This window comes from Moschus berezovskii, chromosome 7, assembly GCF_049115385.1.
Source record: "Moschus berezovskii isolate FMDL1 chromosome 7, NW_MosBer_1.0, whole genome shotgun sequence".
In the NCBI taxonomy this organism is placed as follows: domain Eukaryota; kingdom Metazoa; phylum Chordata; class Mammalia; order Artiodactyla; family Moschidae; genus Moschus; species Moschus berezovskii.
The window spans coordinates 77,830,103-77,856,967 of NC_142466.1; the positions used below are offsets into that span (position 1 = coordinate 77,830,103).

Sequence of the window (26,865 nt, forward strand, 5' to 3'; positions counted from 1 at the left end):
CTCCCACTCTGGGGTCTGAAACTTAGACCACAGAAAAGGGGAGAATGGAGATCCTGCTGGGTTAATTTTCTGGAAGAAATGAACCCAGGCTGGTGAATCAGCAGTAAGCAAATCTCTTATAACGTTTTATAGTCTACATGCACTTTTCCAGAAATCATCTGATTTTCCCCCCTACAGATTGTTTAAACCCCCTTGTAAACGATGAGTGCATGCTGTGCCATTCTGAAGGAGAAACCACTGCCATTCCGGATTACAGACTGTCATAGCTGGAAGGGATCAAAATCAACCAACTCATCTTAAAGAAGGGAGTGGACTTGCTCTGTGCTCTGGCCAAACTCTCCCTGGGTGGGGTCATCCCTCTAAAGAAGAAGCACTTTTTCCCTTCTCTAGAAGGGAATTTATGAAGTGCCGGGGGCCCCTGAGGATGCCCCAGGCAGATGTAGGAGTCCACGGAAGCACAGTTAGCTCATGGAGTGAAATTCCATCCTCCAGGCCCCAGGGTTTAGTGACTCATGCCTCTGGCATCCCAGAGTGGGATGAACTTGGTCTAGACGGATGCCGTTTTCTTCCACTCACTGCTTGGGGAAATTTCAATGTGCTCTGGAGAAGGCACAAGCCTGTGAGGGTCAACTCTAATGGTCTGTGATCTGTCTTCAACCTCCAGGGGTCTACGAGGGTGGATATGCTAGAACCTGGTCACGTCCATTCAAAATAAGGGTGAGAAGAGATGGGAGTGTCTCCACTAGACTGATCGTTTGTGCCTGGGGTCACAAGACACAGGAGTCATTAACTTGACTCTTCACTCTTGGCCACTTTTGAATTTATGAGCCCCACCTGGGGGACATCGAGGGGAGGTGGGGCTTTAATTTTCACTGTGATGCAGAACAGTGAGGGCGGAAAGTGTCTGCTTTCGAGGCCAAAGTGATGATGTGCCAGAGGTCGAGAGAGAACATGAGAACACACACCAGCAGACATCCCTTCTCTGCCTGTGTCTGTGTGTGTGTGTGTGTATAATAGGCATGACCCCAGTTCACACAATGGTCATGCATGTGTGCGTGTGTGCATGTGTGTATGTGTGTGTGCTCAGTTGAGTCCAACTCTTTGCAACCTTATGGACTACAGCCCCCAGGCCCCTCTGTCCATTGGATTTCCCAGCCAAGAATACTGGAGTAGGTTGCCGTTTCCTCCTCCAGGAGATCTTCCTGACCCAGGAATCAAACCGGCATCTCCCGGCTTTCCGGCACTGAAAGCAGATTCTTTACCACTGAGCCACGGGGGGAGTTTGACACACAATGGTGGTCACTGCCAGTAGTCAGCTAGTGTGCACCCCCTGTGTGGGCCGGCCGGGTGCACCTTCAGAGATGCAGATGAACATGCGGCCTTAGAACCTGGTAATCGCCTCATCCCGTGTCCTTCCCATGTAGGGATTTGGCTGCCATATTCCTTGCAGGAGCTCATCCAGTTCCTGCTTAAGCTACACTGGGGACAAGGAGCTCACCACTCACAGGGCAGCCTGTCTCCTGTGTTACAGTGTCCTCGGATGGTGTTGAAATGTGTAGCCCCATCACTCAGCCTTAAAGAGTTTTCACATTCAGCTGAAATCTACACCCCAATCCTTCCCCGTTCATCTTAGTTCTGGGAGTTAAGACAAATTACAAATGCTCTTCTCCGCGGTAGCACTTCGATATTTGAAGAAAACCGACATCTCCTCCATCTTATCTCTTTTCTTGACACAGTGTCTTCATTTCCTCATGTGATGTGGTTTCCAGACCTGTCTCCACCTGGCTGGTCCTTAGTCTGGATGTCCTAGTTAAGAGATGGCCCTGGAACTTCACTCACTTCTTGGTCCAAAAAGCGAAGAGTTTAGGAAAAATGTCCCCCTCCCCTCAACCGAGTGTATCAGTTTACACACACTTCTCTAGCAGCCATACCATACCGTTGGCTTATACTGAGTTTTTAGGCAAATAATCACTTTCAGGGATCTTTTAAACACAATCAACGCTTTCAGTCTCTTTCCCTGGCTTTTGTTCTGTAGATATTTTTTCTTTTTTTTCCTCATGAACCTTGACATAGAACCTTATAGTCATCCCAAACACACTCCAAGACTTCCCTGATGGTTCAGCGTCTAAGACTCCATGCTCTCAATCCACCCTATTTATTTAACTTATGTGCAGAGTACATCATGTGAAATGTCTGACTGGATGACTCACAAGCTGGAATCAAGATTGCCGGGAGAAATATGAACAAACTTAGATGTACAGATGATACCACTCTAATAGCAGAAAGCAAACAGGAACTAAAGAGTCTCTTGATGAGGGTGATAGAGGAGAGTGAAAAGCTGGCTTAAAACTCAACATTCAAAAAGCTAAGATTATGGCATCTGGTCCCATCACTTTATGGCAAATAGAAGGGGAAAAAGTGGAAACAGTGGCAAATTTCATTTTCTTGGGCTGCAAAATCACTGCAGATGGTGATTGCAGCCATGAAATTAAAAGACACTTGCTCCTTGGAAGAAAAGCTATGACAAACTAGACAGTGTATTAAAAAGCAGAGACATCACTTTGCTGACAAAGGTTCGTCTAGTCAAAGCTATGATTTTTCCAGTAGTCACGTATGGATGTGAGAGTTGGATCATAAAGAAGGCTGAGTGCCGAAGAACTGATGCTTTCGAATTGTGGCATTGGAGAATACTCTTGAGAGTCCCTTGGTCAGCAAGGAGATCAAGCCAGTCAATCCTAAAGGAAATCAGTCCTGAATATTCAAGGACTGATGCTGAAGCTCCAATACTTTGGCCACATGATGTGAAGAGCCGATTCAGTGGAAAATACCTTGATGCTGGGAAAGACTGAAAGCAAAAGAAGAGGGCAGCAGAGGATCAGATGGTTAGACAGCATCACTGACATGAACTTAGTTAGGCAAGCTCCAGGAGATAGTGAAGGTCAAGGAGGACTGACATGCTATAGTCCATAGGATCACAAAGAGTCAGAAACAACTTAGCAACTGAACAACAACAAAACTTCCCTGGTCCACACACATCTAACAGGGGACACTTCTCTAGCCAAGAGGAGTGATTCCATGACTTCAGCTACTGACACAGTTATTATATGAGGTATTTCGGAGAAACTTCTCACATCCCACAAATATCCCTTGTAGGTAGTCTGGGTGGCTCCCTACCCATCAGGCCAACCCTGCCCATAAGCATAAGCTTAGCCACAAAGTCCTGGATAGAAGAATCTTCTGGCAGCTCTCCGAGGTTCTGGTCAGACACCCTGAGATCTAGGCCCATTCATGACCTACTTTAAGCAGATACCAAAGGGAAGAGGTTACTGGGGACTGCTCATCAACGGAAAATTTTCACAGCATCCCTGGCTAGACAGGAAAGCTCCTAGTCTGGTCCCTGGTAACCAATCTGCTTCGTATGACAGCCAGAGGGAGGTCTTCTAGGAAAATGCAGTTTAGAGGATGTGGAAGTCATCTAGCCCTTGAAACCAGACTCCTCCCAGCTAACCCTCTCTGGGTTACTGTAAACTTACTTAGGATATAGGTTACTTGCCCTGGAATGATCTTCCAACTTTCCCCAAGGCATGCATCTTGTCTTCTAGGGTTATAAGGGCTTAAGAACAAGGGTCACGTTTACTTATCCCAATGGTGTCCCAGGCCGTGATGTGTGCACAGCAGACCCCCAACAAATAAATGTCAGAATAGAGACAGGTGCTAAGCTTTCCTATCATGGACTCTAAGCCCTTCCACAACAAGAAAGTTCTCTCTAAAATATTTTTCCCCTGGTCATTTATCTGACTTTTCCAGGCAACAAAGGTTTTAATTTCTCTGTGACCCATCTTATTTTCCCTTTATTTAAAAAAATTTTATTTATTTGGCTAAGTCTATCTTTGATCTTCATTGCAGCATGCAGGATCTTTAGTCGTGGCACGTGAACCTTAGTTGTAACATATGGGATGTAGTTCCCTGACTAACAGTTGAACCTTGGCCTCCTGCATTGGGAGCATGGAGTCTTAGCCACTGGACCACTAGGGAAATCCCTTATTTCCCCTTTAAAGGCTAAGCATTAGAATTGGACCCTAGAGGTAATTTCATAAACACTTCTCTGTTGAAGTGCCCTTCACAGAGTTCTTTTTCAGAACTTTTTTTTTCTTCCTAGTGGCAGATGGGTCTTCTCATTTTTCCAGTCCAAAACCCACTGGTACTTTGGCCTATCCACTTTTGATTCACGCTAGCAGTGACTTTCTCATGCCTGGAAGCCTAGATCTTCGCTTGACAATCTAAGTGGATTATCCCAAGGTTGTAGGATGAACAAAAGCCCATTAAAGATGTCACACATTTGACCTTGAATCAAGGCCAGCAGTTTGCTGAAGTGATTGTTTCAAGCAGAAGCCTGAAGAAACATCAATCTATGATCTGTTGGCCATTTCAGAACTTTCGTAATGGAATGGTCAACTCATTAGAAAGAAACATTTCAGGCACTGATGATAGATATGGGCTAATACTTATTTGTAGTTGATTAATATTGGGATTCCAAAATTCAGAGATCCCTGATTTAACTTGCTCATTAGAATTATAATATTGCTAAATCCAATTACTACCAAAAAAACAAAAAATGCTGTGGACCCCCCAAAAAAAAGTCACACAAAAATTCATAGTCCTATTAGGCAAGGTGATACTATGAAAGAATGATTTGCTTCTGTGCATTTCTCATTGCTATTTAGCTTGATGTTTTATCCTAGGATCTTCTTCACTTGCCTTCAGGTGGCTCAGTGGTGAAGAATCTGCCTGCCAAGTAGGAGACAGTTTCAATCCCCTGGAGAAGGAAATGGCAACTCGCTTCAGTATCCATGCCTGGGAAATCCCACGGACAGAGGAGCCTGGTGGTTTACAGTCCATGGGGTCGCAAAAGAGTCAGACACAACTCAGTGACTAAACAACAACGACGAATTCTTCGCTTAAGCGGATAATGTTGGTTTTCATTCCTGAGAAGAAAATTCTAGGTACATAGCATTATTTTTACTGGATACAATGATAAACTAGATGGAACCCCTGCCTTTGGGAGCTTCCAGTCTCATTGGAAAGATGAGAAGCATTACATGAGGGGATAGCTAATTACTTCATATGAAGTTATATAAAAAGTGGTGATGAAAAGTATGAAACTGGATTGGATAAGCCCACCTTTCAAATTATAACCTTCATGATAAAGCAAGATTATCATCAGGAACCAAAACACTAGATACACAACATCAACTCTGTAACCATCTCTTCTGGTTATCCCAAATAAAATAGCAGCGTTTGAAGACTGTCAGCCAGAGGTGGTCTCAAAGCTGCCAGCTGAGAGAAGGCTGGAAATCCTTTTCCACACTGTCATGCAGGTTTGGACCAGTTCCCAGCATCTCAGTGTGCTCTCAGAGCATATGAGAAAGAGTGGGGCCGAGTGAGTCATGGGAGGAAAATGTAAAGACCACAGTCTGGGGAGAACTTCCTCTGAAGCCCAAATAGGGCAATTTCAAGAAGCAACTCTCTTCTGCATTAGTCTGAGGCCAGCTGGAAACTACAGCACAGAAAAGGCTCCTTGTCCTGGATTCATGGAAGATCCCATAGTGCCTTGGGGGTGATATCCAGCACGTTCCTTGAGGAAGGAGTCTTGGCTGCCTCCTCCTCCTGCCTTAAGCCCCACATAGAAGAGAGCATTAAATGTTTGTTCATTCTATTCTTTGGCTGGAGCACTTGTTAAAAAGATAAATCTGAAATTTAGCCATAAATATAGAAGAAGGGTCACAAGTCCTTTTACCATTCCCAAATGTTGACTTGGGCTGGCAGCATCAGAATCATCTGAGAGAGTTAAAAAAAAATAAGCTGTTCTCTTAGTGGGAGACCCTCACTCAGGAGGTCTGATTTGAGGTTCCAGTGCATTTAAAAAGTGATTCTGATCCCCCGCTAGTTAGGGGACAATTGTCCTGTGACAGTCAGCCTCCAATATAACCCCCAATGACCACTACTTTCTGGAGTCATATCTTTGGGTGATCTCCACCCACAAGGCATAGTGTTGGTGTGAATGACCAATAAAATACAGCAGAGATGATGGACCATCACTTCTGAGATGAGGTTATGAAAGACATGGCTTCCATGTTTTGTTCCCTCTCTCTTTCTCTTTTGAGTCATTCACTCTAAAGAAAGACAATCACCATGTCTTAAGGATGTTCAAGCAGCCTACAGGGCGATTGTATAGAGAGGACCAGAGGGCTCCAGCTGACAGCCAGAAGAAAGCTAAGGACTGCCAACAACCACAGGAGTCAACTTGGGAGAAAAGTCCCCAGTCCCAGTTGACAACATGACTGCAAACTCACGAGATGTTCTGAGAAAAATCAACTGGCTGACCACTCCTGGCTTCCTGACTCTTAGAAACTATTCAAGATAATCCATATTTGTTGTCTGAAGCTGCAAAATATAAGGGGCAGGGAGGTAATTTGCTACACTGCAGTTGCTACCTGATACATTTTCCTAGCCCAAGGGCAAGCTCCTGAACATAGCACAGCCTTCTCATGGCCACCTTTCTACCTTCATTTCACACTATTTCCAGATTCAGGATCTCCAGTCTTGAGTGGTATTGACCTGCTTATGCCCAGTTCACAGAGAACTCTACGCCTCTGTGTCTTTGTCTAAGCTGTTCTCTGCTTCTGATGGCATCCCCTTCTTCAGATATGCTTCCTCGACTGCCCTGGCACCAAATGATGAGTTTAGGTCCCTCCCCTCCAAGGGATCACACACACTTCTTAGAATCATAGGTGAAAAGTGCGTTAAATGAAAGAAGGGAAACATTCATATGAAATAGTCATCAAAAGCACATGAACTTATCAGAAAGAGAAACACAATATGATATCACCTATATGTGGAAAGTAAAATATGACACAAAAATGAATCTATCTCTGAAACAGAAACAGACTCACAGATTTGTGGTTGCCAAGGAAGGGGAGGGTAGGGGAGGGATGGAATGGGAGGCTGGGATTAGCAAATGCCAACTATTACACTTGGGATGGATAAACAACAAGGCCACACTGTATGACATGGAGCCCAGCTTGGCGCTCTGTGATGACCTAGAAGGGTTAGATGGGGGGAGGGGAAGGAGGCTCAGAGGGATGGAATATATGTACTTAATTGTAACTGATTCACATTGTTGCACAGCAGAAATCAACACAAAATTGTGAAGCAATTTAAATTAAATTGCTTTTAATTTAATTTTAGAAATAAAAATTTTTTAAAGATTCCATTACATAGACAGGGAATTATATTCAACATCCTCTGACAAACTATAATGGAAAAGAGTATGAAAAAAATATATATATATGTGCATGTGTGTTTTATATATATATATGTAAAACAATCACTTTGCCATACAGCAGAAACTAACACAACACAGTAAGTCAACTATGCTTCAATTGAAAAAAAAAAGCACATGACTTGCCTCTATGTTGTTGATCAGCGAGTTGTCAAACTTGAACCCAGGAATCCTTTTCTCGCTGCACACCACACCCACATCTTCTGTGTGCTTGCAGTCGGTGACACCCCAGCCATTGGAGGAGCAGGCTGCAAGGGTCGCCTCGCTGCCGGTGCAGTAGACATTGTCCAACCAGATGGGCCCTGAAGGAAGAGGAGAAGAGAGAAGCCAAGACTCACATCAGAGTAGGTCTGAGTCTTTGGACTCAGTCTTTGGGCTTATTTGGGCACCAATGATGTACACATAAACAGGAATTTTCCCTAATTTTGGCAGCTGTGTGGGGTCATCAATTGGTATTCAGTGTGTTGAAATACCGCATACAGTTGGAGACCACCTGGATTCCCCTGGCAGAGGGATGTGATTTAGGGATATGGCAGATTGAAAACGACCGGAGTAGAAATCAGATTTAAACCCAGCAGTGATGTGGTATAATGGAAAGAACAGGGACTTTGGACCCTAAGCTGTTTGATACTAATTCTGGCTCAGCCACTTAGCTCTATAACCCTGGTCAAAGCTTCCTTTTCTTATTGGTAAAGTGGAGATAATAATGACACTTGAATGGCAGGGCCATGTGCAGATTAGAGATAATACATGACACATGCCTCGTTTATTGTTAGTCCAGAGTCACTAAAAAAATGGTAATGATGAACTTCCCTGGTAGCCCAGTAGTTGAGAATCCGTCTGCCAATGCAGGGACACCAGTTCAATTTCTGGTCTAGGAAGATCCCACAGGCCATGGGGCAACTAAGCCCATGCACAACTACTGAGCTGGCAAACCACAGCTAGAGAGTAGAACCTACTCTCCACAACTAGAGAAAGCCCATGGGCACCAAGGGAGACCCAGAGCAGCCAAAAATAAGTATTTTTTAAAACGGTGATGATGATGATGATGGTGGTGATGATGATATTAGTTATGCTCAGAGAAGGCAACTCACAGTGTGAGGTTATCTCCCTGAACCCAAAATCCTGGTGCTTTCAGTGCTCTTCTACTTCCTGATGTTTCCCATCCACTAGTTCAGAGACGGTCCAGCAAGACTAACCCACAGAGCCTCCTCTTCACGTTTCAGAAGTCAGGTGAAGGCAGGGCTGGTTTGTAGCCAGGCAATCTGTCTGGAGGTCTGGTGGGTCTCTGCTCAATTCCTGTGCATATTTACCTGACTTATAGTAAGTAGGGAACTCCAAGTGCAAAATGGTAGAGGGCTAACCACAACGGGACACAATCTCACATCCACTAGGATGGCTACTACCAAAACAAAAACTAAAACAGAAAATAACAAGTGTTGGCAAGGATGTGGACAAATTGGAACCCTTGTGAACTGTTGACAGAAATGTAACATTGAAACAGAGGAGCTCAGGTTCTTTACATGTTGGTGCAGAAAGAATTCAGTGAGAGGCAAAGTGATAGGTAAGAGATGGATTTAATAATATAGAATGCTGGAACTTCTTTGATGATCCAGTGGTTAAGACTCCACCTCCCACTGCAGGGGGCACAGGTTTGATCCCTGGGTGGGGAACTAAGATCCAGCATGCTGGACTGTGTGCTTGCCCCCCTAAAAAAAAAAAAGCTAATATCAGATGCTTGTGAGAGATGCAAGCAGGCAGGCAAGGGAGCAATGCCTCAAGAGCTGGATAGGCTACATTTTTATAGTCAAAGGAAAAACGGGGAGGGGAGAAGACTCTTGAGTAGATGTCAGGCTTCTATCATCAGCTCCTCTTTCATATCAAGTAGGGGAGATTTTTGTAACCGGCCCAGCCTGTCATGGTATTATGTTAATTAGCAAAAAGGTAGTAGCATAAGCTAAAATATGGTAAGCCATGTCAGGTTTCAGTATAATAGGGTCTTCTACTTCGGAATGTCTTCTTTCTCCTATATTTTTGTTTTTAGTGTGAACAGAGGAGCACGACCTAGGGATCATTAACTTACTGGCCCCAATGGTGGGATGCAGGTATCATTTTTCTGCCATTGTTTTATTGTCTTGCGGGCTGGCTCATGCTTCTATTGCACAGTTTTGTTGTTAAGCAAATCTGCTTTCTTGAGTGATCATTAACTTACAGGGGTCTTCCAAAGTTCCCTCTCTATCTATGAGCTCTTAGTGGGATTTTTAAACTATTTGATTATCTTACTTTATCCCTATCAGAATGATGCAGCCCCTATAGGAACACAGGGTGATTCCTCAAATTAAAAATAGAATTACCATATATCTAGCAATTCCCACTTCTAGGAATATATATATTCAAAAGAATTGAAAGCAAGGTGGCAGAGAGATATTTGCACACCCATGTACATCACAGCATCTCTCACAATAGCCCAAATGTAGAAGCAACCTAAGTGTCCGCTGACAAACTATAGTCTACATCAGTTCAGTTCAGTTCAGTTCAGTCACTCAGTCATGTCCGACTCTCCGCGACCCCATGAATCACAGCACGCCAGGCCTCCCTGTCCATCACCAACTCCCGGAGTTGACTCAAACTCATGTCCACAGAGTCGGTGATGCCATCCAGCCATCTCATTCTCTGTCATCCCCTTCTCCTCCCGCCCCCAACCTTTCCCAGCATCAGAGTCTTTTCTAGTGAGTCAACTCGTCGCATGAGGTGGCCAAAGTATTGCAGTTTCAGCTTTAGCATCAGTCCTTCCAATGAACACCCAGGATTGATCTCCTTTAGCATGGACTGGTTGGATCTCCTTGCAGTACAAGGGACTCTCAAGAGTCTTCTCCAGCACCACAGTTCAAAAGCATCAATTCTTTGGCGATCAGCTTTCTTCACAGTCCAACTCTCACATCCATACATGACCACGGGAAAAACCATTGCCTTGACTAGACGGACCTTGGTTGGCAAAGTAATGTCTCTGCTTTTTAATATACTATCAAGGTTGGTCATAACTTTCCTTCCAAGGAGTAAGCATCTTTTAATTTCATGGCTGCAATCAGCATCTGCAGTGATTTTGAAGCCCCCCAAAAATAAAGTCTGACACTGTTTCCACTGTTTCCCCATCTATTTCCCATGAAGTGATGGGACCAGATGCCATGATCTTTGTTTTCTGAATGTTGAGCTTCAAGCCAACATTTTCACTCTCCTCTTTCGCTTTCATCAAGAGGCTTTTTAGTTCCTCTTCACTTTCTGCCATAAGGGTAGTGTCATCTGCATATCTGAGGTTATTGATATTTCTCCCGGCAATCTTGATTCCAGCTTGTGCTTCTTCCAGCCCAGCGTTCCTCATGATGTACTCTGCATATAAGTTAAATAAGCAAGGTGACAATATACAGCCTTGATGCACTCCTTTTCCTATTTGGAACCAGTCTGTTGTTCCATGTACAGTTCTGACTGTTGCTTCCTGACCTGCATACAGGTTTCTCAAGAGGCAGGTCAGGTGGTCTGGTATTCCCATTTCTTTCAGAATTTTCCACAGTTTATTGTGATGCACACAGTCAAAGGCGTTGGCATACTCAATGAAGCAGAAATAGATGTTTTTCTGGAACTCTCTTGCTTTCTCCATGATCCAGAGGATGTTGGCAAACATGGACATCACCAGATGGTCAACACCGAAATCAGATTGATTATATTCTTTGCAGCCAAAGATGGAGAAGCTGTATACAGTTAGCAAAAACAAGAGCAGGAGCTGACTGTGGCTCAGATCATGAACTCCTTATTGCCAAATTCAGACTTAAATTGAAGAAAGTAGGGAAAACCACTAGAACATTCAGATATGACCTAAATCAAATCCCTTATGATTATACAGTGGAAGTGAGAAATAGATTTAAGGGACTAGATCTGATAGAGTGCCTGATGAACTCTGGATGGAGGTTCGTGACATTGTACAGGAGACAGGGACCAAGACCATCCCCATGGAAAAGAAATGCAAAAAAGCAAAATGGCTGTCTAAGGAGGCCTTACAAATAGCTGTGAAAAGAAGAGAAGCAAAAAGCAAAGGAGAAAAGGAAAGATAGAAGCATCTGAATGCAGAGTTCCCAAGAATAGCAAGGAGAGATAAGAAAGACTTCCTCAGTGATCAATGCAAAGAAATAGAGGAAAACAACAGAATAGGAAAAACAAGAGATCTCTTCAAGAAAATTAGAGATTCCAAGGGAACATTTCATGCAAAGATGGGCTCGATAAAGGACAGAAATGGTATGGACCTAACAGAAGCAGAAGATATTAAGAAGAGGTGGCAAGAATACACAGAAGAACTGTACAAAAAAGATCTTCACGAGCAAGATAGTCACGATAACGTGATCACTGACCTAGAGCCAGACCTCTTGGAATGTGAAGTCAAGTGGGCCTTAGAAAGCATCACTACGAACAAAGCTAGTGGAGTTGATGGAATTCCAGTTCAGCTATTTCAAATCTTGAAAGATGATGCTGTGAAAGTGCTGCACTCAATATGCCAGCAAATTTGGAAAACTCAGCAGTGGCTACAGGACTGGAAAAGGTCAGTCTTCATTCCAATCCCAAAGAAAGGCAATGCCAAAGAATGCTCAAACTACCACACAATTGTAGTCTACATGTACACTGGAATATTACTCGGCCTTAAAAAGGAAAGACATTCCGTCACTTGCAACAACATGGATGAACCTTGAATTCCTTATATTAAGTGAAATAAACCCGTTGGGAAAAGGCAAATACTGTATGATTCCATATACATAAGGTACTGAGAGTAATCAAAATCACAGAGACAGAGTAGAATGGTGTTTACCATGGGCTGGGTTAGGGGGGTTGAGGAGTGGTTATCTAATGGGTATAGAGTTTTAATTCTACAAGATGAAAAGTGGGTTCACAACACTGTGAATGTACTTAAAAGTACTGAACTAAACCCTGAAAAATGGTTAAGATGGAACATTTTATGTTATATGTATTTTACCACCATTAAAATTTTTAAAAAGTTTTAAGTGCTAGAGTGGTTTCAAGTAGTAATTTTTATAAGGATCACTACACAATGAAAGAAAACAGAGTCAAAACTCTCCTTTTTCTCATGACTCCAGGAGGACTCTACAGTAGAGTGGAGTCAGAAAACCTAGATTCGAATTCTCTCTGCATCAGGAATTCCCTGGTAGTCCAAAGGTTAAGAGTCTGCACTTCCAGTGAAGAGGGCATGGGTTCCATTCCTGGTCAGGAAATAAACACCCCACATGCCATGTGGTACAGCCACAAAAACAAAACAAAAAACAAATTCTCTCTGCCTCTGGCATAGTTACCATGTGACTAGGTCAACTACTTCACCAAGCCCATTCCTCAAGTGAAAACAATGATACCAACAAACAGGTCGCCATGGAAATTCAATTAGATTATGAATGTGCCTAGTTAGCAGCAGCAGCAGTGTGTGTTCACCTTCCCTTTCTTCTTCCTCCTCCCAGTAAGTCAAAAAGGAATTCTGCTGCTTCCATATTGCAATGAAAAAGCAGATAAAAACACTCCCATTGTAAAGATGAGAAAACCAAGGAAAATCTGAGGTTCTTCAAGGTCAGAGGGAACCTCAGGTCAGCCTCTGGACTTCGAGGCCCCAGATGAAATGCGTCTGCTATGACAGATGGCAGCTCAGGGCTCAAACGAGAGAACCTCAGATACATTGAGGGGAAACAAAAGGCTTATTGAAAACATCTGGGCTGAGGTTTTCCAACTGGTTTCTCAATTTGGCTTTGTTTCCAAGCCATCAAGCTCCACTGCAACACATGCTCCCTAATCGATTGCTGTTTCAACAACAAACCAATGTTTGTCTTGCTAAGTAGGAGCAACGGAAAAGACCCTCCACGTTTGAGGCGGAGCCTCTTCTATGGAACAGTCTTCAGAAAAGCTGCTGAATGGACAGAGACGGTGAAAAGAAACAGAGCCATTATTCCATCTGCAGAGAGAGAAACCACCCTGACTAAGGGGATGGGAAATAGGAAAACATTTAGCTAAAAGCAGCAGCAGGAGCTACAAAACAGATGCCCCAGGACGTATTTTATTTTTTGATAAGGAACATTTGAAATTAGCACCCTGTTGGCTAAAGCTGAAACTCCAATACTTTGGCCACCTCATGAGACGAGTTGACTCACTGGAAAAGAGCCTGATGCTAGGAGGGATTGGGGGTGGGAGGAGATGGGGACGACAGAGAATGAGATGGCTGGATGGCATCACCGACTCGATGGACATGAGTTTGAGTGAACTCCGGGAATTGGTGATGGACAGGGAGGCCTGGCGTGCTGTGATTCATGGGGTCACAAAGAGTCGGACACAACTGAGCGACTGAACTGACTGACTGACTGGCTCAGAAGGTAAAGAATCCACCTGCAATGCAGGAGACCCAGGTTTGATCCCTGGGTCCAGAAGATCTCCTGGAGAAGGAAATGGCAACCCACTCCAGTATTCTTGCCTGGAGAATCCCATGGACAGAGGAGCCTGGCAGACTACAGTCCATGGGGTTGCAAAGAGTCGGACACAACTGAGTGACTTTCACTTTCATTTGAAATTAGCACCCTGGAGCACTCATGCTATTACCCCAAAGAGCTGCTTTCTTAAGAAGCTTCAACTCATCCCCAGTAAGTCTACCTTCTACACAATCCCACCAGTTACCTTCTTAGATAGTGGGAATGTTCATTTCTACTTGACCCAAGATGATATCACCATGCCAGGCAAACTAATTTGGCCTAATTTCATGACATTTTTTTCCCCGCTGTGTGCTCAATGCCTAACAACTAAATTGTTCTGATTCCAAAGCAACCAACTTCCAGTTCTGCTGCTGGAATGCACGGTGGTTTGGAAACAGTTCAGTATATGCCATCTGAGAACTGCTAGGAAACTGCCATAGGGACACATATGGGGCCCAAACTTTGGATGTAAAATGCTGGTCGGGGACTTCCCTGGGGCTCCAGGGATTAGGAATCTGCCTTGTGATGCAGGGGATGAGGGTTCGATCCCTGGTAGGAGGACTAAGATCTCACACACTACAGGGCAACTGAGCCCATGGGTCATAACTAGTGAGCCCACATAACAAAACTAGAGAGTGTGTGCCACAACAAAAGGCCCCTCGTGATGCAACGAAGATCCTGTGTGTTGCAGCTAAGACCCAATGCGGTCTAATTAATTAATTAAATGCCAGAGGATCAGAAGCAAAACTTCATTTTACTCCTTCCACTCATTTACCCTAAGAAGATGCTTCTCCTGATGAAAGGAGAAGAGATGTACCAACAGGTTAACAGATCATTTGGAGAGAAAAGATCATAAATATAATTCTATTTGAAGTCCAGCTGTCGGGGCTGTCGGGGCAATGGAGACGCTTCAAGCTAGGAGCTTTGGGGCCCCACTGCAGTCATCTGCTGGCTTCATCACTCTGATCTGAAGAATGACACGGTGAGGGAGGGATTACATCAAACCTCAGATCTGAAGACACGCAAAGGAGAGCAAACATCTGAGGTTTGGGAGACTGTGATTCCATCCAGAGAGTGAGAAATGGGGCAGCTGTCCCCTTCAGAACTCTCTAAAGGCCCATGAGGTCTCTAAGCTCAGAGATGCTTTGGAAGAAAAGATCTATTGACAGGCTGGGTTGGAAACCTGGAATATCCATGGTGCTCTCCCTGGCTTCATTACTACAGCCTGAACTTGAGAAGTTCACCTACAGTGTTTCTGATTCATCCAAAGAGCCATCTAAATGACATCAGAGCACATCCCAGGGCACGCGTCACTATGCCAAGTATTGCTTGCCAACTATTTTCTGTTTTGTTTTGGCCACATGCACAGCATGTGGGATCTTAGTTCCCCAACTAGAGATCAGATCTGCACCCCCTGCATTGGAAGGACAAAGTCCCAACCACTGGACTGCCATGGAAGTCCCTTGCCAACTGTTGTTAATATTTTTCAAAATCAGACTGAGTCAGCATTGGTGTAATAGTGGTGAGGAAAGCTGACTTCCAAATCAAACTGAATCATGATTAATTAATATTGACTGAATGTTCACCATGCACCCAATGTTAAAAATCCTAAACTGATGCTGATAAGATCCAAATATATTTTACATCTAAAGGGTCTCTTGGGATAAACCAACGACCACTTTACATAGAATAATGCTTAAAGTCCTAGAGACTGGACAGTTAAAATTTTTTTAGCATCTATTTCTCCCTTCCTCTCGTTGATACCTAGTTTTTCCTAAATCTTGATGGTCTCAGTATCCCCAGAGAGGACCCTTCAGTACTCTTAGTTTGACACCGCCTCTCTCCAGTGACTCTCCTCATCCTACACCAGCTAGTATCCCATGGTCATAGCTTAGACCTTGAATTACAAACTATCTCACCCCTTCCCCAATCTCCATTTCAACGCTTCTAGTGTGTATCTGCGTCCATGAGCCCACCTTTCTAGCACACTCCTTCTATTACTACAACCTCAGCTCACAATCTGTTGATCCTCCCAGCTTTCCCCAGCCCTTCAATGGCTTCCTGGAGTACCTTGTTACCTACCCAACTTGGACTCCATGGACCTTGATTTTAATCATTCCCTTGAAAATTCCCTCTACTCCTGTGAACTTTTCTCCATTCATCATCCTTGGATGGCAAAGTCTGAGCCATTCTAACTCACTTCTCTAGCTACCCCATACCTGCTCCTGAGCAGGGGTGGGGGAAAAATCATGCCTATTTTACCTGATGACAGGTAAATTTTAAGTTTAGGTAGAAAGGAACTAAAGATGTCACTAGAAAAACCCCAAAGTCATGGAAAAATATGTGTTATAAAATAATCAGGCTTAGAGAGCCTAGAATAGAAAACATAAATCTGATGTTACCTCTAGATCACTCAGCAAGAAGAAAAAAAAAGAGAGATGTGAAAGGATGGAGAAGTTATCCAGAGTTTTTGTAAAGAAGACAGGAAATGGGTTTTAAAAGCCTAGCATTACAGTCCATGGGGTCGAAAAAGAGTCAGACATGACTTAGCAACTAAACAGCAACAACAAAAAGGTAAGAATACATCTTTGCTGCTTTTACTCGAATCAAGGTAAGGAATGCAGAGTCAGCTTCAGAGAACAGTTTATACTAACTGCAGTCTCTTGATCCAGTTATCCCAGAAGGACATATTTAATGACACAGAAGTGAGACATGTATGAGATGAGATTTCCTCTCTCCTAGACTTTCTAGAATAACTGAAAGCCAGGGTTAGGAGGGACTAGAACGGTGATCAATTTCAGGGATTCCTAAACCTGGCTACATGTACAAGCACATTCAAAAGTTACAGAGTCCTGGACTCCATCCTAGACCTTAACTCAGAATACGGGGGATTAGCTCCCTGGAAGATTCTAATGCATTAGTGTGGCTGGTGGCTCAGAAGATAAAGAATCTGCCTGCAAAGCAGGAGACCCAGGTTCAATCCCTGGGTCTGGAAGATCCCCTGGAGTAGGAAATGGCGACCCATTCCAGTATTCTTGCCTGGAGAATTCTATAGACAGAGGAGCCTGGTGGGCCAAAGTCCACAGAGTCGCAAAGAGTCGGATACAACTGATCGACTTTCACTTTCAATCAGTTTACCCAACAAGAGTTTGGGGACCTCTGCTTGAGTCCAGCAGCCATGCTAACACCTGGGCAGCCGCTCAGCCAAGTGGACAAGGTGCTTTTGCTTTACTAACCTCCAGCTAGGAGGGGTCCTCTAGCTGGAGATTTTATTTATTTTTGGCTGCACCGGAGATGGAATCCATGCCCCCTGCATTGGGAGCATGGAGTCCTAACCACTGCACCACCAGAGAAGTCCCTGGAGATTTGATTTTATCTTTATTATTTATTTATTTACTTGGTTGCATTGAGTCTTAGTTGAGGCACTCGGAATCTTCATTGCATTGTGTGAGATCTTTCATTGTGATGTGTGGGCTCAGTAGGTACAGGGCATCGGCTTAGTTGCTCGGTGGCATGTAGGATCTGAGTTCCCCAACCAGGGATCAAACTTGCATCCCTTGCATTTCATGGTGGATTCTTAACCACTGGACCACCAGGGAAATCCTGAGATTTTATTTTTAAATAATGCCCTTGGTCCTTATCTACTTTCCCACTTAGGAACACAGACTGATAGTTTCAAGAGCTCTTAGAGAGCCTAACTTCCTAGTTATCCAAGGAGGATAAGCATCTTCCTGTAAAGCATACAGTTAGTTCGGTCAATACAGGATGGAACCCCAGGTTCTGGGCTCCACCACCTGCCCTCCCTCAAAATTATCTCCCCCCAGTTTTTTTCAGTGTATTGATTGAGCTTATCATGAGTGGAAAGAAGAAGCCAGTCAAAGTGAAAAACTTGACACTTCCCTGGTGGTCCAGTGGCTAAGTAAGACTTCTGGCTCTCAGTGCAGGGGGACTGAGTTCAATTGCTGGTCAGGGAACTAGATCCCACAAGCTACAACTAAGAGTTCGAATGCCGCCAACTAAAGATCCTGCATGCCGCAACCAAGACCCGGCACAGACAAATAAATAAATAAATATTAAGAAAAAAAAAACACAAAATGGGAAACATCTGTTCTTATTCTGGCCAAACCCAGCATGCTAATATTAAAAGCCAAAACTCTACCCCTTTAGGAGGGTGGTAGAGTCAGAGATGCTAGCCTATGGGCAGCCCTTGTGACAAAGAGCAACAGGCTCTTTTGAGGGGATGGTTAGGAGAAAGACATTGTCTCCCCCTGGCTGATGCAACCCCGGGCAGTGCACAATGCTTGAGAGATGACCACAGACAGACCTTGGTCACTACCTAGGGTCACGTCCCAGCCTAGTTGGCTCAGGACCAGGCTGCCAGACTTTTATGTCCTTAAACCAGGAAAGTAAAAGTGAAAGTCACTCAGTCGTATCCCTCTGTTTGCCACCCCATTGACCATGGTCCACCAGGCTCCTCTGTCCATGGAATTTCCCAGGCGAGAATACCGGAGTGGGTTGCCATTTCCTTCTCCAGGGGATCTTTCTGATCCAGGAATGGAATCAGGGTCTCCTGCCTCTCAGGCAGATTCTTTACCATCTGAGCCATCAGGGAAGCCCCAAACCAGGAAAGTCGTGGGCAAAGCGCGACTGGGAGCGGTCACTGTCCCTCTCCCCACACCCCTGCATTCCCGCTTCCAGCACAGACACGCAGGCTGCCCAGATGGAGTATTATCAGGGATTCCTACTTGACAGTAACCGCAGCTTCAGCTTCGTTTACGAGGCTACCCCCGAAGCCTGTTGCCGCTCTGCCCAGGGGACCCCGGAACTCAGTTCCCCGGCGCAGAGCGGTTTACCTTCCCCTTTGCCGTAAGAGGAGCTGGCAGTCCAGGACTTGGCCTCCACGTAGCCCAGCTCGCGGCAGACAACGTGCGCGGCGTGGATGGTAAAGTCGTCGTCGCACACGGTGCCCCACTGGCCGCCGTAGTACACCTCCACCCGGCCCTCGCTGTGCTTCCGCTTCTGGCCCGCCAGGCGCAGCTGGATCTTGACCACGTCAGAGGGCACCTGAGGCCGGTGGTACTCGGGGGCAGGCTCCTGGAAGTACTCGGGATAGTGGGGCCAGCTCTCGTACTGCGCCAGGCTTAGCGCGGGCAGGAGGGCGAGCATGGCCAGACAGCGGCAGAGGCAGCGGCCCCCGCGCAGCTCCATCCCTGCCCTCGGGCTGGGGGACCGAAAGCAGGCGGGCACGTGGCGCTCAGGACCGACTGGCAGGAGTTTCCTGGAAGAGGGGAGAGGTTCGGGTTACAGACGTCTAGGAAACGGCCAGTGATTTCATACTCCTTCGCTCAGGACTGAAAGCTCATTCTAGATTCCAGCTTCTCTCCTCCCATCACGCGCTTCAGCCAGACAGGTCTAGGAAGTCCTACCTCTTTGCCCTCCACCCTCCCAGATCCCTGACATGCTTTTTATCAGTGCAGCTTCTGGCAGGAAACAGCACACTCAGACTTCATTTGAGGTGAGTTTTTAAAAAGACTATTTACAGGAATGGAATAAAAAGAGGTGATATATATATGCATGTGTATACATACACACACACACACACACACACAATGGAATATTACTCAGCCATAAAAATGAATGAAATAATGCCATTTGTGGCAACATAGATGGAGCTTGAGATTATCATATTTAGTGAAGTAAATCAGACAGACAAATATTATATGATATCACTTATATGTAGAATCTTAAAAAATGGTACAAATAAACCTATTTACAAAACAGAAATACAATCACAGATGTAGAAAACAAACAAATGGTTACCAAGGGGGAGGGGAGTAGGAATAAATTGGGAGATTGGGATTGACATATACACATCAGTTCAGTTCAGTTCAGTCGCTCAGTCGTGTCTGACTCTCCACGACCCCATGAACCACAGCACGCCAGGCTTCCCTGTCCATCACCAACTCCCGGAGTACACTCAAACTCATGTCCACAGAGTCGGTGATGCCATCCAGCCATCTCATTCTCCGTCGTCCCCTTCTCCTCCTGCCCCCAACCTTTCCCAGCATCAGAGTCTTTTCCAGTGAGTCAACTCGTCGCATGAGGTGGCCAAAGTATTGCAGTTTCAGCTTTAGCATCAGTCCTTCCAATGAACACCCAGGATTGATCTCCTTTAGAATGGACTGGTTGGATCTCCTTGCAGTATAAGGGACTCTCAAGAGTCTTCTCCAACACCACAGTTCAAAAGCATCGATTCTTCGGCGATCAGCTTTCTTCACAGTCCAACTCTCACATCCATACATGACCACGGGAAAAACCATTGCCTTAACTAGACGGACCTTGGTTGGCAAAGTAATGTCTCTGCTTTTTAATATACTATCAAGGTTGGTCATAACTTTCCTTCCAAGGAGCAAGCGCCTTTTAATTTCATGGCTGCAATCAGCATCTGCAGTGATTTTGGAGCCCAAAAAAATAAAGTCTGACACTGTTTCCACTGTTTTTCCATCTATTTCCCATGAAGTGATGGGACCAGATGCCATGATCTTTGTTTTCTGAATGTTGAGCTTCAAGCCAACATTTTCACTCTCCTCTTTCATTTTCATCAAGAGGCTTTTTAGTTCCTCTTCACTTTCTGCCATAAGGGTAGTGTCATCTGCATATCTGAGGTTATTGATATTTCTCCCAGCAATCTTGACTCCAGCTTGTGCTTCTTCCAGCCTAGCGTTCCTCATGATGTACTCTGCATATAAGTTAAATAAGCAAGGTGACAATATACAACCTTGACGTACACCTTTTCCTATTTGGAACCAGTCTGTTGTTCCATGTACAGTTCTGACTGTTGCTTCCTGACCTGCATACAGGTTTCTCAAGAGGCAGGTCAGGTGGTCTGGGATTCCCATCTCTTTCAGAATGTTCCACAGTTTATTGTGATCCACACAGTCAAAGGCTTTGGCATAGTCAATGAAGCAGAAATAGATGTTTTTCTGGAACTTTCTTGCTTTCTCCATGATCCAGCGGATGTTGGCAATTTGATCTCTGGTTCCTCTGCCTTTTCTAAAACCTGCTTGAACATCTGGGAGCTCACGGTTTACATACTGCTGAAGCCTGGCTTGGAGAATTTTGAGCATGACTTTACTAGCGTGTGAGATGAGTGCAATTGTGCGGTAGTTTGAGCATTCTTTGGCATTGCCTTTCTTTGGGATTGGAATGAAGACTGACCTCTTCCAGTCCTGTGGCCACTGCTGAGTTTTCCAAATCTGCTGGCATATTGAGTGCAGCACTTTCACAGCATCATCTTTCAAGACTTGAAATAGCTCAACTGGAATTCTATCACCTCCACTAGCTTTGTTAGTAGTGATGCTTTCTAAGGCCCACTTGACTTCACATTCCAACATGTCTGGCTCTAGGTCAGTGATCACATTATCGTGACTATCTTGGTCGTGAAGATCTTTTTTGTACACATACTACATTTAAAATAGATAACTAATAAGGACTTATTGTATAGTACAGGGAACTCTATTCAATACTCTGTAATGATCTATATGGGAATAGAATCTAAAAAAAGTGGACGTATGTTTATGTATAACTAATTCACTTTGCTTTATCCCTGAAACTAACACAACATTGTAAATCAATTATACTCCAATAAAAATTAACAAAAGAGAAAAAAAAGACCCTATACAGAGATGTGGACAGAGTTCAAAGGAACAAAGGACCATGTAATAACCAGGCTGGCCAGAGAGGGCGGCTGTTATCACTGCCAGTCTTGGGGGCGGTGAAGAGAGTAGCTAAACCCAGAAGGCGGCTCTTGGAGCTGTGGCTTCAGTGAAGGGTCTCAGAGCCAAATCACAGCAACAGGGACAACGGGAACAAGTTCTTGAGTTCACTGTCCTCCGGCTTCTAACCTCCTTCTGATGCTCCCCAGTGGGCAAACCCAAGCTGCTGAAGACAAGCCTGTCTCTTGGTGGAGTTTCTGCAGATCTGCCTCCTGGGCACAGGGAGGGTGAAGAGGGAGGGAAGCAGGCTGAAGGGAGGTGGAGGGTCTTCAGCCCTCTTCCCCCTTCTCACCTCTGTGCATCTCGTTCTCCAGGGCCCAGTTCAGAGCCCTCCTTCTTGGGGGCAGCACTCCTACTGAAGCAGCCCCCCAGGATCATCCTTCCAACGGGGCTTGTTATCTAGACCTTCTCCTCACCCCTGTCCCCAGACACCTTCATATGCCCAAAGAGCCTACAAACTGCTTAAGGGCAGGCCTTGTATCTCCTCCTTCTTTGGCTCCTCCAAAGTAAACATGATAGGTTCAAGGACGTGTCTATGGAATGAAAAGGTGATTTGCTCCCAGAGACTGAGTGGCTGAAAAAATGAAGACGTGAGAGTGTCTGTGAAGAGGGCTCGGGGGGACCCCCAGGTAAGGCAGCCTTCCTTCTTCTGGACGTTAGCTGCCCTGAATGGAAATGGCCTCTTCCAGGTGCTGAGATAACACTACGAGATATCGAGTCTCCGCCTCTACTTGTTCATGGGGTGCTGTACCCTCTGCACATATCTGAACCTTCCTATGGCTCCAGGCGTCCAGACGCCCCGATGTGGTGCCACACACCACAGCCCCCAGATCTCATCATGCTTTATATTCTGGATCTCAGGGTGGCTGAGGTCACTGAACGAGGAGATAGGAGGGAAAACTCCTTCAACAGTTCTAACGCAGGGCCTGTCCGTAGCTGAACTGAAGTGTAGCCCCAGACAGCAGTCCTGAGGCACCTCTCCTGCCCTTGGAGAAGCCAAGGAGGCCCAGGCAACAATTCCATCCCTTTTTAAGCTTCCATCCCTGAGGGTTGCTGGGGACTGAGTGCAGCCTGCTCTGTGCACAGAGGGCAGACATGAAGGTCTTTGTGGTGGACAGGAGAAAGAAAGGCTGAGTGGCCCATCTTCAAGCGGCAAGGGAGGATAGGACAGCAGAGTTGAGGGGAGCACAGACTCTGGAGTCAAGCATTTTGGGCTTGAATCATCATTCTGATGCCAACTAGCTGTGTGACATAGAGCAAAACACTTAACCTCGCTGTGCTTATCAATGTTCCTTATCTATAAAATAGGAATAATAATTGTATCTAGCTCCTAGAATTGTTATGAGGATTGACTGAATGGCACATAATAAGCCTTAGAGGAGCATGTGCTAAATAAACATTTTTAATTTTTGTATTTTTAAGATTGTGGTCACCATACCCAGGTGGAGCCTACTTTTAATTCCAAGATGAGGTCCTAGAGCAGAAAATAAAGCCTTGGCTCATGTACCTTGATCCTTCCATAATTCAGAGAGATAGGAAGATGGTTTTAAAGGACCACAGGTACTTTCTTTCATGGAAGAGGAAGTAGAGTTGGAAGATAGAGTTCCCAAAGGAAACCAGGACCAGCAGGTAAAAGCTACAGGGGAACATCAGACATTATTGGATAAACAGGTTGTATGCATGCTCAGTTGTGTCCGACTCTGCAACCCCATGGACTGCAGCCTGCCAGGTTCCTCCATCATGGAACTTCCCAGACAAGAATACTGGAACAGGTTGCCATTTCCTCCTCCAAGAAACCTTCTTGGCCCAGGGATCAAACCCGCATTTCTTGTCTCCTGCATTGCAGGTAGATTCTTTACCACTGCACCACCTGGAAAGCCATTAACCAGGTTGAGCCAATCTATTTTTCAATTCATGGCACATCACCATCAAGGGAAGACCAGATAACTTCCCAAGAGCAGCCCAGGGGGAGGATCTAACTTGGAGAGAGGTAGTTCCATGTTTGTTGGGATGGCCTGGTCCTGTCATGGGTGCTAGGGTGGAGATGCCAGGGCGTGGCAGACAGTCAGGACCAATGACTTGGGAAGGCCCTCTGGTTCACTGGAGGTCCAGCGTCCTCATCCTGTGACACACAGACAAGGCCAGAAAGTTGTGGGGTTCCTGTAATGGCCACTTGCAGACCACAGGCTGACAGGCTAGTATGTGGCTCTGAAAGGACACCTCATCACCCCATCCACGCTTCATTCTTGTCCCAGCATACTGCCATCCACAAGCTCATCTATGCCTCACTAGAGCCTTGAGACATTAGGTGAAAGGATGGGGATTCTTACTCTACAAGGGAGAAAATTGGGAACCAGAGAGAGAGGACTTTTCTTATTAGACTTCACCAGAGTTGCTCAGTTAGTGCAGGCAAAGCCAGAAGTAATCAACCCCAAGTACCAAAACAATCCACGAACAAGTATCAACAATCCACGAACACATATAAAAACTGTCCACATTCCACCTGGGACACAGATGCCTTTCAGTCAGTCAGTCAGTCAGTTCAGTCGCTCAGTCGTATCTGACTCTTTGCAACCCCATGAACCGCAGCATGCCAGGCCTCCCTGTCCATCGCCAGCTCCTGGAGTTTACCCAAACTCATGTCCATTGAGTCGGTGATACCATCTAACCATCTCATCCTCTGTCATCCCCTTCTCCTCCTGTCCTCAATCTTTCTCAGCATCAGGGTCTTTGCAAATGAGTCAGCTCTTCGCATCAGGTAGCCAAAGTATTGGGGTTTCAGCTTCAACATCAGTCCTTCCAGTGAACACCTAGGACTAATCTCATTTAGGATGGACTGGTTGGATCTCCTTGCAGTCCAAGGGACTCTCAAGAGTCTTCTCCAACACCACAGTTCAAAAGCATCAATTCTTCGGCACTCAGCTTTCTTTATAGTCCAACTCTTACATACATACATGACTACTGGAAAAACCATAGCCTTGACTAGACGGATCTTTGTTGCAAAGTAATGTCTCTGCTTTTAATATGCTGTCTAGGTTGGTCATAACTTTCCTTCCAAGGAGTAAGCGTCTTTTAATTTCAAGGCTACAATCACCATCTGCAGTGATTTTTGAGCCCAGAAAAATGAAGTCAGTCACTGTTTCCACTGCTTCCCCATCTATTTGCCATGAAGTGATGGGACCGGATGCCATGATCATACCAAAATTCCTGACTTCAGTATTCCAATGATGATTCTATCCTTGCCCTCACTCCAGCCCTTCACATGTCACCTATCTGATCATACCAGCCTAGACTGGCTTAAGATTTTCCACCTCAATCAATGTGCTCTATCCACTCCCACCCTTCCCTCTAAAAAGTGTATGTCACAATCCTTCCTGTTCTTCAACATCCTTCCCAGATGTTCCTAGTCTTCTCTGATTCCCTTTAAAATAGCATCCTGCTTGTGTTTTACCACATCGTCATGTCAGACTCTACCGGCTGCTCAAGTCCCAGGGGCAGAAGACATCTCCTGTCATTTCCACTTAGTACCCTGTGTTTCTGGCTAGCTTGTAACAGATAAAGTTTCCTGCCAAGGACAACTGGAAAAGGTAGATAAAATGCAAAAAGCATGTTTTGAAGTCACTGGAGAGCTATCGAGGCAGCAAGGACTCAAGAAGCCAAGAATCCAAGAGATGAAAAGCACAGTAAGGTGAACCTGACACTTGTGTCTGCTTTTCCCCTTAAGCCACTTGCCAATTACAAGGCAGTGGCCAACAGGCTGGGAAGTTAAGTAAAACTTCAGGCATCTTTCCAGGACTAAGGGCACAGACACTGGGGTTCAGAGCCTGCCAAGGAGGAACAGTCCTGTTAAACAGCCCCAGACTTTCAGATAGGGGTTCTTAAAGAGCTAAACTCTAGAAGTTAGGACAGGGCTATGTTCTCCATGTTAGAAAGATCTAACATCCGTATAATTGTAATTTCAAAGGAGGAGACAAAGAACGTCTGGAAGAAATATTTGAGAAGATAATTGTCAGGAATTATACTAAGCTGATGAAAGCTATCAAGCCCAGGAAGTACAGTTTACAAAGAAAACCATCCTGGGGCACATCAAAATCAGACCATGGAAAATCCAAGACAAAGAGAAAAGGATACAAGCAGCTGGAGTATAAAAGTGTTATCTTCAAAGGAGCAAAAATAAGGTTAACAGTTGGACTCTCACCAATAAACAAGAAAACAAAGAAGATAATCACATGACATTTTCAGAGGGTTGAAAAAAATTAGTCAACCTAGAATCCTGTACTGCTTGGAGAGGATAAAGGTTTTCACAGAAGTGGTGAGACTGTCTTTTCAGAGAATCCACAAGATGGAAATACTAAAGGGAGTTCTTCAGAGCACAGGACCAATCATCCTAGATGTCGAATGAAGGAAATGGAAGGGGAGGCTGTGTAGGTAAATCTGAATGAAGATCAACTGTGTAAAATAATGTCTCATGGGGTTTAAAATGTATGTATCATTGGGAATTCCCTGGTGGTCCAGTGGTTAAGACTCTGCACTTCCATTGCAGGGTGCACTGGTTCAACCCCTGGTCAGGGAACTAAGATACTCCATACTGAATAAAAATGTTGAGTTTTAAGCCAGCTTTTTCACTCTCTTCTTTCACCCTCATCAAGAAGTTCTTTAGTTTCTCTTAGCTTTCTGCCGTTAGAGTGGTATCATCTGCCTATCTGAGGTTGTACACACAATTAAATGTTTAAATGCATGCCTCTCAACATTCTGCTGTATTAATTCACTTAATGGAGTGAACACCCTTATTATCAAGGCACAGAGAGTTTCGGCAAGTTGCCTCAGTTTGCACTGTTGGTTAAATGACAAGGCAGGCTCTGAACAAGGGCCAGCAGGCTGACCTGTGTCCTTTACCTGCATCTCTGTGCTCCATGGCCCCAGTCCAGCACTTGTACCATCCCCTGAGCTTCCCCCCAACACAAGAGCTACAGAGGCCTGCAGTTTGTCTATTCATATCTCAAAAAGAAATGGAAAAAATTTGCGATCTGCAATTTTTTAAAAGAAATTGTAATCTTCAGATTTGCCTATCTATAAACTGGTCCACCCATATTCATGGAGTCTCCAATCTGTAGGAATGGCCAGGGTTCAACTCCTAAATCTTTCTTTGAAAAGTGCTCCTGAATTTGTTGCTTCTTTTTTGGGGCCTTCTTCTACTCCCTACTCTAGGGGATTATGAAAAATTAGACCCAGATGCTTCTCTTTT

General features: G+C 44.9%; 1 protein-coding gene and 1 non-coding gene across 3 annotated transcripts in view; one reads left to right on the forward strand and one right to left on the reverse strand.

Annotated features, from left to right (window-relative positions):
- The window catches only part of LOXL2 (lysyl oxidase like 2), a 117,528-nt gene that overhangs the window by 64,583 nt on the left and 26,080 nt on the right, over positions 1–26,865 (reverse strand). For both annotated transcript variants that reach the window (XM_055427228.2, XM_055427227.2), the window contains exons 2-3: positions 18,699–19,123; positions 7,469–7,644 (exon numbers count right to left, since the gene is read on the reverse strand). In XM_055427228.2, coding sequence (XP_055283203.2) covers positions 7,469–7,644; positions 18,699–19,053 — 531 coding nt within the window. In that variant the 5' untranslated portion in view covers positions 19,054–19,123. The remainder of the gene's footprint in view (positions 1–7,468; positions 7,645–18,698; positions 19,124–26,865) is intronic.
- LOC129557655 (small nucleolar RNA SNORA2/SNORA34 family) lies at positions 4,340–4,475 on the forward strand. Its single transcript, XR_008686255.2, has one exon. It is a non-coding gene; the product is annotated as a small nucleolar RNA SNORA2/SNORA34 family (small nucleolar RNA).